Raw genomic sequence first — 14,269 nt, forward strand, 5'->3', positions numbered from 1 at the left:
TATATATATATATATATATATATATATATATATATATATATATATATATATATATATATATATATATTTATATATATATGTGAATGAGTGAGTGAATATATTCAAGCACTTCCACGCAGCATGGCACGACATCTAATGAGTAGCAGCACAAAAACAAGCAACGTTCATCATTATAAAAAACTAATCTTTAAGATATTGCTCCAGCGGATTGGATCCCAGGAGCCGTGACGTGGCCGTCTCGTCTAAGAGAAAAAGAGAGAGAATTAGTAAGAACTTGTATGAACTACTCAACACTTACTTGATTGTGCCGGCTTTGCAGTGGTGGTGCTCTCCGCTCGTTGTGATTGCAAACAGTTCAACCACTCGGACAACGAGATTATCTTATCGTCATTCGCATCACAATAGCGTGGCAATTTTTTGCCGCATTTGCTCAAATTGCTGCAAAGAAGGTTTTTATTGAAATTAAAACATTTTAAAAGTTAATTGGTAAGCTTCCTTACCTGGATCTGGTGACCAGGTCACGAAAGACCTTCCATTCCTTACGCTCCCACGATTTGTTTTTGTTTTTGTCCAGAAAAACGAAGCTCAGCGTAGCAATGCGTTCATCCTCCGACTTCCACATAGTCGAGTTTCTAGATTTTCACATTGAACTTAGTTACAGCAAAGATAAATATTGTCATCAACTTACCCCGAATTACTGCTGGGTAATATTTGTGTATTGAGAAACCCTTTGAGCTCTTTGAGAAATTGAGTCTTTCGTGGCTCTGTGCAGCCTTTCATGGGTCGCACGGCGCTAACCTCATCGCACTGAGGTCTCGTCTGACCAAAGGTGCCGGGAATATTCTTGCCCGTCTCCTCGTTGACACACCAGCAGATGGAACTATAGCATTGAACGCGCTTATAGCGACCATCGGGCATGCATTCGGGAACATAAAAGGATCTGTTGCCGTCATGCTGAAAATGGTTGTACATTAACATCGTTGCATGACTATTGGGAGATCGGGTAATTGGGCATTAACTAGTTGGATCCAATTGGACTTACGCGCTGCTCTTCGCGTGCCACTGCTCGATCTGTCCAGCAGTTGGCATCGACTTCGCTGTCGTTGTTCGTTGTCTCAGCTGTTTTGTCCATCAGAACTGTGAACGAAAGGCCCATTAGAATAGACTCGATACTGCCCTTTGAAAGCATGCCAAGTGCTATTGGATGTTACTTGGATGTATTATTCAAAAATAAATTAGTTAGTTTCGTAGCCCAACAGGTACGTACAATTAACTGGCGATATGCGATGTGAATATTGTGTCATGCTCGAGTCCTCAGCCTCGCCCGTATAGTCATCATCGTCGCGCTCCTCGCTTCCATTGCCCAGCTCATGGATACGCGAATTGCCTCCGATTTTATTCGTATTTGTATGATCTTGATTTACATTTGTATGGTGTATGTTATAGTGCGTGCGACGTGGTATTGTGGGCGATATAATGGGGCTGATCGTTGGACTGCTTGTCAACAGTTTACCTGTAGATGGCGGGGGCAGGAATTTTGTTGGTAGATGGAAACAAAAAACAGAAAACACACACAACATCAACATCAACATCAACATTTAAGGTTAAGGTAAGGTAATATAACAAATACTTGTATTCATGCAAAAGACTAGAAAAACTATTTCATGCACCGCCTTTCTTTGTGATTCTCACATAGTCAAAGTACTGGCCTTACTCATTTAAGCATGCTGGCAAAAGTCAATGTCTTTCTCTGTGATTCTCACAAGGTACATTATTTACGGACATTGATTAATGACTATAGATAGATAGATAGATGGTAAATTAATGAAAACCAAGCTACTATGAGCTAGTCGGCCATTGATTCTACTGCCTTTCTCTGTGATTCTTGGACAGTCAAGATACTATATGTATATATATTTATGCAACTCAATATTCATATGTACAAATGTCATCCATGCAATATAGTCTAAAATTGGTATCATGCATTGCCACTCTATGTGATTCTCATATTGTGTTGGTACTACTCCCATGCAGTTAAGTATTCTATACTATATTTGAAGAGCTACTTACGTTGACTGGCATCTTTGGTCAGGCAGCTGCTCCATTCCAGACGGGACAGGCTATCGTCTCTGTTGACATCACAATATTTGCCAAAGGCACGTCCACAACGTCTGGGCTTAACCGCCTGTGTGTGTGAGTGTGTGTGTATTGTGTGCATACAAAATAGAGTGTTACGAGTTGTATTGTGGTGACTGAGTGACGTCGACAGCTACAGCAATAGCTACTCACCCGCTTGACAAGCTTCTTGAGCTCACGCACTTCTTGCCTGTCCAGCAACTGATTGGCATTCCCATCCATTTGGGCAAACTTCCAATCCAATAAAGCTGCATCGCTCAAGCCACCAGCTGGCAACGTCTGGCCGGATCTGACGTGTTCGCTGCGCAGCAATTCGATTAAATGACTATTGAATGCTTGACGATCCGTTTTGCTGCAAGGACGATGTCCGTTGCCAGCTTCACGGCTATCCCCGTCCGAGTTGAGCTGACGCTGAGGCGATCTACGACGATTGCTGCGCCTGTACGCGCTGCACTTGGGCCGGCTGCGACGCGTCGAGGTGTTCTTAATGGGATTACCGCTGCTGTCGCTGCACCAGCAGCCCGTGTCGCCCAAGCACTGTACGGCTGCATAGTTGCCATCGTTGCGGCAGCGCGGAAAGAATATTTTCGGATTGCGTTCACGCTCGCGCTTAGCGTACTGACGTGCCACTAGACAGCCTGCAGGCACAAAGAGAGAGAGAGAGAGAGATAAATTGCAAGGAAAACCCAGTTAAAGTTCGAAATCTTACCTTTGCAATTGCCGCGATGCTTGAGGCTAACCTGATGACCGCTGCACTGCACCCGCAGCAGGTGACAGCGTGTGGGATAGGTCTGATCGTCTGTGCCACAAACAGGCTCCATTTCGCTTTCGTCGCATTCGCCTTGCATGGCGGCGCACTCGGACAGCAACTGCGACAGCTGGCAAAAAGGTGTGAGAGAAGTGAAGGTGTGAGTAAAATATTCGCTTTACTATGCGACTTACAGACCAAAATACGTCAAGATTTATATATATATATATATAGATACATATATATATAAAATGTAATAATATCAAGCACGCGTTAAATGATTTATTACATTTATGGTCGCCAAAATCAAGTCTTGCATACGAATCAGTTTGCCAAGCTGTGATCGCGGGGCGCACTGCAAACTGATTCGAGCCATACAACTTGAATATGGCATCTCAGTCGCTGCTACCATTTGAATGTCTGGCCAAATATTATGGCCAGACCAACTGGCTAACAACTTGGAGCAAAAAAACTTTTTTCAGGCTGACTACGCGTAATTCTTGTTTACTCCAAATAATAACGAGCGTAAAAAATACTATTTGGCCCCCACACATCAGCTCCCCTTACCATTGCGTAGCACTTAGGTTTTGTCATTGCAGCAGCTTTTTTATACCCTATTAAAACTGCGAAGTAGGATATGATGGCTTGATCAAAATATATTTCCCTTTTTTCCGTCCGTTGTCAGACTCCATCCGTCCTTTCGAATGTAGTTCGTCTGCCAGAACATCCACTCTTCATACTTATGTAGGTCTGTTCGTCCGTTCTTTCGAATGTCTGCCCGTAGGTTCGTCTGTTAGACCATCAGTCCTACCTGTTCGACCTTCTGCGTTTCTTTTGTCTTTCCAACTTTCGACTGTCCATCCATCTGTCTCTCATGTATCGATCCATTACTCCGTTCGTTGGTCAGCTTTTATGTCTGTCGATCTCGAAACTTATTATACCTACACAGCATTACACGTATTGTATGCCTCACACAGTGCCAACAGTTCATTGCAAAAATCTTAGGGTATCTGCCAGTCGTTCACTTCTTACTATAGTGCAGCCACTTTTTATCGTCGATTTGCTGCTCTTTAGATAAACTACAACAATTTTCTTGGCACTAATTAGTTACGAACTGTGCTCAAAGCTATGCGAAATAAAGTTGTATAACTGCACAAGATATTTCTATGGGATCGGAGTAGTATGATTGCAAATTATTAGATGCTATCTATATGTTCATATTTCTACAATTTTTATGTGCACATTAGAAAAGTTCTTAGGTTTAACCGTTTTTATTATTATATTTAAAATTCAACAACTGGTTTAGCTTTTCGGAGTATGCCATATTTGTGTCATAAAATCACATGCAGTACTTAGATTGATTGTAATTGGCTTTTAAGCTAAGTTCAAATGTTCGATTCCATGTGCCTAAGCTCATAAATTATAATCAAGGCTCCATTAGCTTGAAAAAAAAACTTGTACTTGCTTAAAACTTATTATACTAGCCATTAGGGCCTAGTTCATATGTTTCTTTCCATGTTCCTAAGCTACTCAAAAGTTAAAATAAAATTGAGATGATTTAATGATACTCTTGCCTCGTCTTACAGCTAATAGTTAAATTATTTCTGAGCAGAGTAGAAACATATTTATATTTGTTTCATTCCAAATTTCTTATCTCACAAATATATATTTAAAAGGAACTCAATTCCCATTTTTAAACATATATAAACCATTTCAACTCATTAAAATGCCAACTACAGCATGCTCAAATTGTTTCAGTCCACGTTTACAGGCGAAAATGCTCAGTTATAGCAATGTTGTTCCATGCCACGTTCCTAACCTCGCAAGGTATAATGAGTGTCTAAAGAAATATTTGTTTCGCATTAAAACATCTTCGCTTGTTAATTTGAGCTGCTTAGAAATGTTTCATTCCACGTTTCTAAGCCTTATAATTCATTAATGGCTCACTTTGATGAGCTTATGCCACGATCCTAACCTTACAAATTATAATGCAAGCTGCTTTCATCTATTTGCTTCTCATTAAAAGATCTCATCATGTTAAGCACAGCTTATGACTGTTTCATTCCCTATTTCCAAGCTTAAATATCAATGTGTCTTATTTTAATGAGTTCCATAAGCTACAAAACTCAATAGCTTTCAATAAACACCAATTGAGCTGCTCTCTTTCCCAATTCTTACAACAAACTCTCCGACAAAAGAGCAAACAGCCATAACAATTATCGTTTGTAAGTCCCATATTTGAAGAATGGAAACTCAATACCAGTAGCCCAAAAGAGAAATGTTATACAATTGTACAACAATGACTTCTTATCAGGTATACACACACAGGCACTCACACACACACACACCCAAAGGCAGTTAGGGCAGACGCGTAGCCATTTTGTATTGACTCTCTGAGTTCTATTTGATTTTTGGAGCACGCGCTGGAATCGCGCTGTAATCGAATCGATCGTGAACAGGTGACTCGCAGTTTTGAATTGCCTTAGACATATGGATAAACATGAAATTTATACAATATATATATATATATATATATATATATATATTTACATATATATTCTATATAGTATAAGTAAAGAGTGCTGGCTCAGCGCAGATGTCGTAAGGCGAGTAGCAGGAATGATATATGAGAATGACTCTAGCTCATCTGTATTAACTTATGAATTCGTCCAAAAGCGGGGCGCCAATTGTCTAATTGTTAATGCAAATGGCATTTCTTTTTGTTTCCCATACAAAAAAGGGCGTTATCCAGCAACGTGCCAGCCATAATATGAGTCTGAAATGCCCTGCGCACATGTGTGTATATATATCATTTTTATATATGGCGACAGCTCAAGGATTGTTATGTTCGATAACGACACAAAAAAAAAAACAATTATTGACTGACAGTTCTCACGCTCGTTGTGTAGCGTTCAGAGTGAGAATGAGAACAGCACTTGAAATACTGCTTCACACTTTGTCATCATCAGGCAGCCGCAGCAGCAGCGGCAGCCAGCTTAGTGGCAATGGAGCTGGACACTGGCCACCTACCTCTTCCCCTGCCCTCTCCTCCTCTCAAGCTGACTCTGTCTCTGTCTATTCCTACCTGGCCAAAACGCTTTTGACTTGTGACCATTTTTATATATTTTACATCTTAGCACTTTTTGTGCCGATTCTTCTGCGGCACCTCAAAAAAAAACGAAAAAAAAAGAGAACAACAAAACACGTTCGTCGGGCAGATGAAACTAAAACAAAGCCAAAGTCAAAGCCAAGCAGGAGCTGTCCGGGGCAAGGGACAAGGGACAAGGGTATTTGCCGGCAAAGCAGAAATCGCAGACAGCGCGGCGGCAGCTCTTCAACTTAAAAAAAAAAAGAAAAGTAAAAAAATAAAAAGGTGCAAAAAAAGGAACAAAAGCTGACTGAAAAGTCAAAGTCCGACTGTGCAGACAATTTGTAGCAATCACAGTTTGCTCTACTCTTTTAATACCTGGAATATTCAAGTGTTTTCTTGGGATTTACACGCTTTCAGATAACTTACGGGCAGATCAAGTCGCGTCTCCTGCTGCTGCTCCAAGCTCTCGACAGCCAGCGACAACTGCAAGAGCAGCACGCCAAATGCAAGGCTTAAACATTTTATAATCATTTTCTGGTTCTTCTTAGTTGAATGTCAATAGAATTCGGTCACTTATTAATGGCGCACACAAGCTGATTATTGCATTATATATATATATATACGTATATATATCGATATATATTCGCTGATATTTTTTATAGTGTTTCGAACTTTTTGCACAAATTCGCAATTCTCGTTGGCTTCTGTTAGAAATTGTTGTCTGCTTTATATATTATTTGTTTATCGATATCCGGCGGCTATTTTTAGCTCAAATCTTGGCCAATTCAGTTGATAGAGATTGGATGCTACGCATATGTCTATACTCTAGATATAAATATATATACTCTATATGTATCGATGGGCGAGTGTTGGATGTATTTCAGCTTTATATGAACTTATGAAAGCTATAGCTATTGTTGTTGTTGTTGTTGTTGTCGTCGTTGTTGCTTGTTTGTTTGTTTTTCTTCGCAAAAATTATACACAGAGTGAAAAATCGAGCCACAGAGCGCGAGACTAAAACTGAATAAAAAGTGAAAAACCAAACTGTGCGTCGCCAAGTTTCAAATACGACTGAAACGCAAGCAGTTCAATAGGAGTATAGTCGGGAATATATACATATATATATGTGGCCTAAAGTGGCCCTCGCCACACAGCGAGAGAGAGAGAGAGTGCGAGCGTATGCACGCAAAAGAGATAGAGCGTGCGCACAGCGAAAGGGATAGTCGAATGACAGCAAGCGAGAGAGCAACATATATGCGAAGCATTGGTCAGCATTGGGCATCGCATCGACAATATCGTCGATGTCGCCACAATGTCTGGCAGTGTCTACTGCCATATCTTATCTTTATGCCTGCTTATACTGGTCTGGCCTGGCATGGCCTGGCCTGGCCTGGCTTGGCTGCCCTGGCCTGGACAGCGCTTAGCATAAAGGCACAACGATCCTCTCTCACTCTCTCTGCATGTGTGTGTCTGAGTGTGAAATTTATCTTCCTTTGTATATCTGAAGAGGTTTTCGCCTCAGCCAAAGAGCCTAAAACAAAAAGAAGCCACTGCCAGTTGGTGGGATCAGCGACGCGATCTCTGAACCAGCTGTGGCCCAAGCAAAGGTAAAGGCGAAAAAAAGAAGTAAAATAAAAGGAGAAGAAAAGGAAAAACGTGAGCTATGTACTTGCAACTGGGACTGGGCTTGAGACTGAGACTGAGACTGAGACTGGGTCTGAGACACACAGAGCTCCTGCCTCTCCTGCCTGCCAGGCAGTCAGTCGCACGTCTGTGATTTATAGAGCTGCTGCTGTTGCTGCCCCGTCGGCCGGTGACGGTGCCCATGTCCATTTACCTGTCACTGTGTGTGTGCGTGTGCGTGAGTGTGAATGTGTGTGTGAAACCTGCCAGACAGTGTGACGGCAAAAGCAGCGGCCCTTGCCTCTGCCCCCTTTAGCCCATTGTAGTCTTTTTGTGGTCTTCTTTTATGGCCAGCCGAACATGCTATAGATATTAAAGAGCGTGTGTGTGGATTGGTAGGCTCAGACAGCGACTGGCAGACAGTATGACGCCAAATTCAATACCAACGCCGATAACAAAGGTAAACATACACACACACAGGCAACGGCAACGACAACGACAGCGACAGCAACACAGAGTCCATTCAATAAAGGGGTACAAGAAGAAACCACTCGAGCAGTGTCAATAATAATAATAGCCACAGTCGAATGGACAGCGATGAAGACGCATTTGGTAGCCTGAGCCCCGTTCCCGCCTCTCTTCAATGTTGATCAACAGAACACACAAAACAAAAAAAAACCAAAATTGAAACAGCAACAGATACAGATGCAGATACAGATACAGCTACAGATATAGCTACAGATACAGCAACAGATACAGCTACAGATACAATGAAACACAAGCGCGCAGACAGAAAGACAAATATTACGCCCGCTCGTGTACTTAACTAATCATTCTGTGATGCTTCTCTTTTTGTTTGTTTGTTTTCTTCAAGCTACAATTCGGCTGAAATGATTTGTTATAGCTACGCATTAGTAGCTGTATCTGCAGATGTATCTGTATCTATAGCTGTAGCTGCAGAGAATCGCAATCGAAATCGCAATCGCAATTTGAAATGGAATTGGAATTGGCATCGGAATCTGCGCACTTGCAAAGCAATTAAACATTTTAGTGGAAAATCGAGGCATTTGTTTGGCTACAGACGCTACCGACTGAATAATACTCGTTCAAGTGAGTAAGCTAACGCTTAGGCAGGCTCGATCTAACAGTAAAGTAGATCAGCTCTCTAAATGTAGACTATATAGTTTTTCCGTTTTGGCACGCAGTTTGCTAGCTTACGTATGTCTGAAGAGGCATAGCAATATCTGATTGTGAGCGTATCCTAAACAGTCTTAACACGAGAGCATCCATGAGTATAACTTCAAAATGTGAAATCTGTAGCTTCAATAACAGCATCAGACAGACAGCCCAACATACCAATATACTCTTTTCAGACCAAATTAATTGACGCAGTTCTTAAGAATAATAAATTATTTTCAAAAATAAGTTAAATCTGAACTTTGATAAGTTTATATTTCCCTAAAACTTGCATATACATATAGCTGCCTCAACAATCTTTTAATAATTTTATATGTATTAAGTACCTTTCAAATACCACCACACTTGGCCTCCAAAGCTGAACTCTGCTGTTAAACATTGATAAAGTCGAGCTTTTCTGCAAATAAAAGACTTTTCGAAACGCAAAGACCATCAACAGTGGCTGTAGAGAAGACTCACTGGAAAGCGTATTTAGCAACTACTACTATGAAGTTCATCGTATACCTAAGCATTCTACTGGCTGGCTTGATCTACTTACTTACTCTTCCCAGGCAAAACCCTTGCTACAGGACTCACTCGATGATCGCGAGCCCTGGGCCATGGAACCCTTTCAGGATTGGCTCAGTAGACTAAGGTGAAAAATAAGTTAATTTAGAAAATAGTCTTTGGCGATCTTCACAATATTTTGCTGTGCTTAGCTCTGACACAAACTTCCACAGGGGACTTAGTGAGGAAACTCGAAAGTTGTTAATTCAATTCAATGAAATTTAAAATGGTTTTATCACAATAAAACAACGACTAAGTAAGCTATGTCTAAAGTTCTATTAGCGTAGTAGTCTACTATAGACTTATATAGCACATCTCACTAAAGTACTACCCGAAAGGTGTCTTGGCATATCCATTACTGAAACTTTGATCTACTTAAAGAGTTTCACATTAAGCAGTTTAAATAAAGTTTTGTTGTCTGTTTCTATATTTGTCCAGCAATGAAAGTTCGTGCAAATAAACTATGATTCATAGCCTACTGAAAGCTTCCTACCTTATCTAGATACATATTTATTTAGACAAGGCTGTGATTCGGGTATAAATTAACTACGTTGCAAGGTGGTTAGCATCTACAAGCAGTGGAGATTTTCAGCTGTCTGCTCCCCAAAACTTAGACAGATTAAGGAAAACTTCACATATAAATTAACTACAATGAAGCTGATCCTGGTGCTTACTATACTAATGTCCTTGGCTTTAATAAATACTGCCAGTAGTCCACTTGACCGCCAGCAAGCTGCCGTAGAAGATATTCGGGAAATGAGGGATGCAGAAATCCTCTCCACAGATCCGGACAAAGTAGACGCAGGTGTTGCAGCGCAGGAAGGGGAAAAAAGCCAGTTCTACGGCCGCCCACTACGAAGAAGATTTTGGAATGTATCTGTGTGCTATAGCTGCGGTTATTGATGGCCGTAATGATAGTATAGCACACGAATTTATTAAAGCGTTATATATAAATGCTTGTATAAACATTATATAAAATTGCGTATTTGTTGAAGTCCATGAATTTATATGCATCATAAGACATGTATTTAAGCAGTTAATATTTCAAAGATTTCCCACCTGTCGCCACCTTTTCAGAAGATTATCGCCTTCCTATGAACTGTGCTGCATTGTCAGCTGCCGGCAGCTTACGCAACTCGCACATAGATGGCGCCAGCGGAGGTCTGTTTCATTTATTTTAATCAATTACATTTCAACGAACTTGTAGCTTAAAGTTCAAAAGCAGCAGCAGCAGCAGCAACAGACAGCGCAGAATTGACGTGCCTGTGAATTGTTTACTTTTGTTTCACTTTTCACGCGAAACTTAATGTTTATTTGATTTTAAAAGTCTTTAATGGGCACGCTTATCGCATTTGCTAAGTGTTTTGGGTCAGAGCTGTCAACGCATGGGCTGTAGATCAGGAAAGTAAATGAATTGATAGCAACAACTTGAATTCATTCTTAAATAAATTATGAAATTTTGCAAACGTTAATTTGCATATTGACTTATCACACACTTAATATAGCTAAGCAAATACAATTCTACAATGAACTGTGCACACAAATGCTTATTCTTATCAATTAAATGAATAAGCACTGAACAACAGGAGAGAAGAGAATGTGCTTCTGTGCCTACGATGCTCATTGCACAGTCGCTGTCTTCAGATACGAACACAGAACACAGAGCGCAGACACACGATCAATTAACGCCAATTATACGTGATCTCGAAACGAAATTGTTTAATAAAATATTATTGGAATTAATACTGAATTGCGAGTGTCGTGGGCATTAATTTACAAAATACGTTAAGTGTTCTGTTACATTAACAAATGAAACCGGCCGGAACAACAGCAACAACAATAACAAGAACAACAGCAGCAACAATAATTGCCGATTGTTTTATTTTCTATTTCTATTGAAATTGTGAATATTTGCCTCGATAGCGTCTCGAAGAACCGCTCGCGAGAGTTACTTTATTTACACTGAGACTTTGGTTATCAGCATTGCGCATTTCAAACATATACTATATATTATCTTTAATCTCACAGCAGAACCTAGGAGAGACAAATTATTCAAGAGAATACAATTTTGCCAGCAAACACATGCCGCCAACATTTTAAATGTGTGCATTTAATACTACCAAAAATACCGCAATATAGAAATTTAAGACATTTCGTCTACTGTTAAGCACAGAGGACCACTTTTTGTTTGTGCTGTTATTTAACATTGGAGACAGAGTCGCATGTTAGCTGTTAAATTTTAAATTTATTGCTTATTGTTAGATTTTTCAATAAATTTAGTTTAAATAGGAACCAAAATACATTTTGAATTTCAATTTCTCAAAATAAGTTATTCATGATAATTATTTTAAAATGTAAATTTGCTAATACTCTAGTATTTTTGAAGTGCTGTAAAGATAATTGCTCGTTGTTCATAACAGACTGGAAACATTTTAAATTAAGCCGCTTAACAGTAAACGCCACTGTTAAGCCCTTGTTATTTTGTTGATAATTGTGGAAGAGAGGAAGCGACCGCGTTTATTCTTATCAACTAAAAGCGGCTAGCAAAACATTGAAGTACTAACTTAAATCATTTGGCTGGGATTGCCGTCGCTTTAGCTGTCGCAACAATTAGTGCCAGTCTGTCAATTATCATACAGGTCGAAACCCTCATTTTGAATTGTGCTGACGTGGTTTAAACAGTTGAATAATTAGAAATAAATTGTTAGTTAAACATTATTTATGCAATGAATAAATTAATATTATGCTTCGTTATGCTGCTAGCGGTTGCTCAAGTGCAAAGCTACAGTTTTACATCTAAGGAAGTCAAATGCCACGGTAAGTGAAACGAACGAGACAAGGCAACCTGTTGGCAATTATTAAGCGATTTACCTCAGTGTGCAAGGCAACGGTGCAGGAGCTAGAGGATGCCATAGCCAAAGAGGATGCCAACAAGAAGGTAGACGTAAGCGGCTTTCGACTAGATGCCCAAGGCAATTCCATAAGCAAACGCGTGCGCTACATTAAGTCAGAAATGTTTCTAACAGAGCTTATGGAAAAAATATGTAAGTATATAAATAAATGTGATGAGTATAGATAACATATTGATAATCTCAATTTTGCAGGTGAAAAGATGGATGACTATCTGAAGGCTACTTATAAGAGCAATGGCAAATTTGCGCTACTCAAAATGATAGTCAATGGCCAGATGAATCCAGATTCGTCGCTCGTAGATTTTGTTCAGGATGGCGATCTTAACAAGAGTCTGGGTCACTTCTGTCTAGAGGTGCTTGATGACAATGAAGAGATCTTCCTTAAAGCATTCCAAGCGGAAGAGCTGGGCAACGACTTGGACATAAAAATCTGCTCGGAACAGGCCAAATATTGTGATGAAGCTCCCGTCCAGGACGAATACGATTTCGGTGGCAGAGAAGAATTGTGAATGAACAAAATTTCACTGTGTACAATTAACGAATTTCTATGATCATCATGTCACCTGCAACAGGCGATCGATTCTGAACTAAATGACAATAACTGAATTTAGAACTATATCTGAATTACTTTTGTCTAATTAAAACTAAATAAAATAACAGATGTGCAATTCCTTTTTATTTGTAATAGACGTGTTTAAATGGAGTAAATATGTTTTCTGTCGGTATTATTAAATTGCTAATTGAAGTGGAGAAACAAAATATTCCATTTCATTGAACCTCTTCTTTGCTGTAGAAGCCAAAATATAGTCAATTCTATTCATACATAAATATTTTAGGTTCTGCTTACGGTTCCTCAGTGACATTGCGCAGCAGTTGATGACGCACAACCAACCACGGTGCACCAAATCCAAGGGTACCCAAAATAAACCAAGATATAGTAAAACGAACTGGACTTTCAAGTCCCTTACGGAAGGGAAGATTCTATTTGATAGGTGGAGGAGTAGACTCAGTTGTTGTAGATCGTATATACCGAGATATATACATATATATATATATACAACTTACCAAACCTGGAACTCCGCCGGGATAACCAGACATGTGACGAGCGAGAGGCGCAAATATTTTGCGCACCTCGGCGCGTAAAGCAAACATAATTATGAGCCGAAAATTAGACTTTTACAAGTCAATATTTAGAAAATATTAGAAATTACGATACGTTCAACACCGAATATGAATTGTGTCTGCCAGCTATGATTATACATACATATACATATATACAAGCAGCGACGCTCTTTTAAATAAAGCCTACTTATATTGTTATTTATGTACTTAAGGGAAACGTCTCACAATCTCGGATTTTTTTTTGGGTAACTTTATTACGGTTTAAACTTTTGACTTAAAGGTAAAAACTGCAAGACATTGACCAACATGTGGCGGCTACAACAAAGAACAACGTAATCTGCAAAATAAATGCACCATATTAATATTTTAACCATAAACTCAATTCGAATATAAATAAAACTAACCTTACGATTTTTTTTCATTTCGTTGTATTTGTTGTGGCTGCGGCTGTCGGGGCTGCGAATGCCACTTACTTCTTCAACAGCTGATGACGAACAATCAGGAAGGGCGCGCCAAAGCCCAGCACACAGCCGATGGTGAACAGAGCTGTGATCCTATATTTGTTCTGCAGGCTGAAGGGCAGGTTCTATAATTTAAATATTGATATGCAATGATATCATCATTTGATTTTCCTTCAGGATTACGTTCGCGCAAGTTATGTAACAACACAAATACGCCATTTGATCAATCGCTGCTTACCTCTCCGGGAACACCACCATGGCCGCTGTAGCGCACCATCGATTGGGAGAAGTTACGTGCAAATACACTGCTGCGGCCCAACATTTTGATTGATTTGTTTTAAGTTTTCACTAGGTGTAAATTGCAAGCGCAGAATATGTTGGTCTGCTTGGAAAAAAGTGTGTACACAACTAAAAAATTTATACCTACGATAGT

At 39.7% G+C, this 14,269-nt stretch overlaps 4 protein-coding genes across 6 annotated transcripts; 1 reads left to right on the top strand and 3 right to left on the bottom strand.

Moving 5' to 3' along the window:
• Nucleotides 1-85: 85 nt before the first annotated feature.
• On the bottom strand, nt 86-7,145 carry LOC111597706 (SPARC-related modular calcium-binding protein 2). Of its 3 annotated transcripts, none has more exons than XM_023312543.2 (10): nt 6,402-7,145; nt 2,846-3,014; nt 2,290-2,774; nt 2,071-2,185; nt 1,268-1,513; nt 1,043-1,197; nt 689-954; nt 501-632; nt 299-438; nt 86-242 (listed from the first exon to the last, which is right to left on the bottom strand). In XM_023312543.2, exons 1-10 carry the CDS (start codon nt 6,504-6,506, stop codon nt 181-183), a joined length of 1,875 nt encoding a protein of 624 aa, XP_023168311.1. In that variant the 5' UTR covers nt 6,507-7,145; the 3' UTR covers nt 86-180. The 3 variants fall into 3 exon arrangements, with proteins under 3 accessions (XP_023168311.1, XP_023168312.1, XP_023168313.1); XM_023312544.2 differs by having other exon boundaries at nt 1,043-1,137; nt 6,402-7,143; XM_023312545.2 differs by lacking the exon at nt 1,268-1,513 and having other exon boundaries at nt 1,043-1,137; nt 6,402-7,144.
• Nucleotides 7,146-11,896: 4,751 nt separating this feature from the next.
• LOC111597686 (protein seele) lies at nt 11,897-12,915 on the top strand. The gene is made up of 3 exons (XM_023312518.2): nt 11,897-12,158; nt 12,218-12,385; nt 12,446-12,915. Exons 1-3 carry the CDS (start codon nt 12,068-12,070, stop codon nt 12,760-12,762), a joined length of 576 nt encoding a protein of 191 aa, XP_023168286.1. The 5' UTR covers nt 11,897-12,067; the 3' UTR covers nt 12,763-12,915.
• Nucleotides 12,908-13,494, bottom strand: LOC111597687. The gene is made up of 3 exons (XM_023312519.2): nt 13,319-13,494; nt 13,101-13,234; nt 12,908-13,040 (listed from the first exon to the last, which is right to left on the bottom strand). Exons 1-3 carry the CDS (start codon nt 13,403-13,405, stop codon nt 13,022-13,024), a joined length of 240 nt encoding a protein of 79 aa, XP_023168287.1. The 5' UTR covers nt 13,406-13,494; the 3' UTR covers nt 12,908-13,021.
• A 110-nt stretch (nt 13,495-13,604) lies between these two features.
• Nucleotides 13,605-14,256, bottom strand: LOC111597704 (cytochrome c oxidase subunit 7C, mitochondrial). The gene is made up of 3 exons (XM_023312542.2): nt 14,075-14,256; nt 13,780-13,961; nt 13,605-13,712 (listed from the first exon to the last, which is right to left on the bottom strand). Exons 1-2 carry the CDS (start codon nt 14,156-14,158, stop codon nt 13,845-13,847), a joined length of 201 nt encoding a protein of 66 aa, XP_023168310.1. The 5' UTR covers nt 14,159-14,256; the 3' UTR covers nt 13,605-13,712; nt 13,780-13,844.
• Between the last annotated feature and the right edge of the window lie 13 nt (nt 14,257-14,269).

Source organism: Drosophila hydei, unplaced genomic scaffold (assembly GCF_003285905.1).
Source record: "Drosophila hydei strain 15085-1641.00,03,60 unplaced genomic scaffold, DhydRS2 tig00008122-arrow-pilon, whole genome shotgun sequence".
NCBI lineage: Eukaryota > Metazoa > Arthropoda > Insecta > Diptera > Drosophilidae > Drosophila > Drosophila hydei.

Excerpts from the sequence above, each read along its gene's own strand:
- LOC111597706 (XM_023312543.2), bottom strand. The coding sequence starts at position 6,506 with ATGATTATAAAATGTTTAAGCCTTGCATTTGGCGTGCTGCTCTTGCAG. Across the intron at positions 955-1,042 it reads TGGCACGCGAAGAGCAGCGC|CATGACGGCAACAGATCCTT; the intron begins GTAAGTCCAATT and ends AACCATTTTCAG. Across the intron at positions 439-500 it reads GACCTGGTCACCAGATCCAG|CAATTTGAGCAAATGCGGCA; the intron begins GTAAGGAAGCTT and ends CCTTCTTTGCAG.
- LOC111597686 (XM_023312518.2), top strand. The coding sequence starts at position 12,068 with ATGAATAAATTAATATTATGCTTCGTTATGCTGCTAGCGGTTGCTCAA. Across the intron at positions 12,159-12,217 it reads TAAGGAAGTCAAATGCCACG|TGTGCAAGGCAACGGTGCAG; the intron begins GTAAGTGAAACG and ends GATTTACCTCAG. Across the intron at positions 12,386-12,445 it reads AGAGCTTATGGAAAAAATAT|GTGAAAAGATGGATGACTAT; the intron begins GTAAGTATATAA and ends TCAATTTTGCAG.
- LOC111597687 (XM_023312519.2), bottom strand. The coding sequence starts at position 13,405 with ATGTTTGCTTTACGCGCCGAGGTGCGCAAAATATTTGCGCCTCTCGCT. Across the intron at positions 13,235-13,318 it reads CCGGCGGAGTTCCAGGTTTG|AATCTTCCCTTCCGTAAGGG; the intron begins GTAAGTTGTATA and ends CCTATCAAATAG.
- LOC111597704 (XM_023312542.2), bottom strand. The coding sequence starts at position 14,158 with ATGTTGGGCCGCAGCAGTGTATTTGCACGTAACTTCTCCCAATCGATG. Across the intron at positions 13,962-14,074 it reads ATGGTGGTGTTCCCGGAGAG|AACCTGCCCTTCAGCCTGCA; the intron begins GTAAGCAGCGAT and ends TTTAAATTATAG.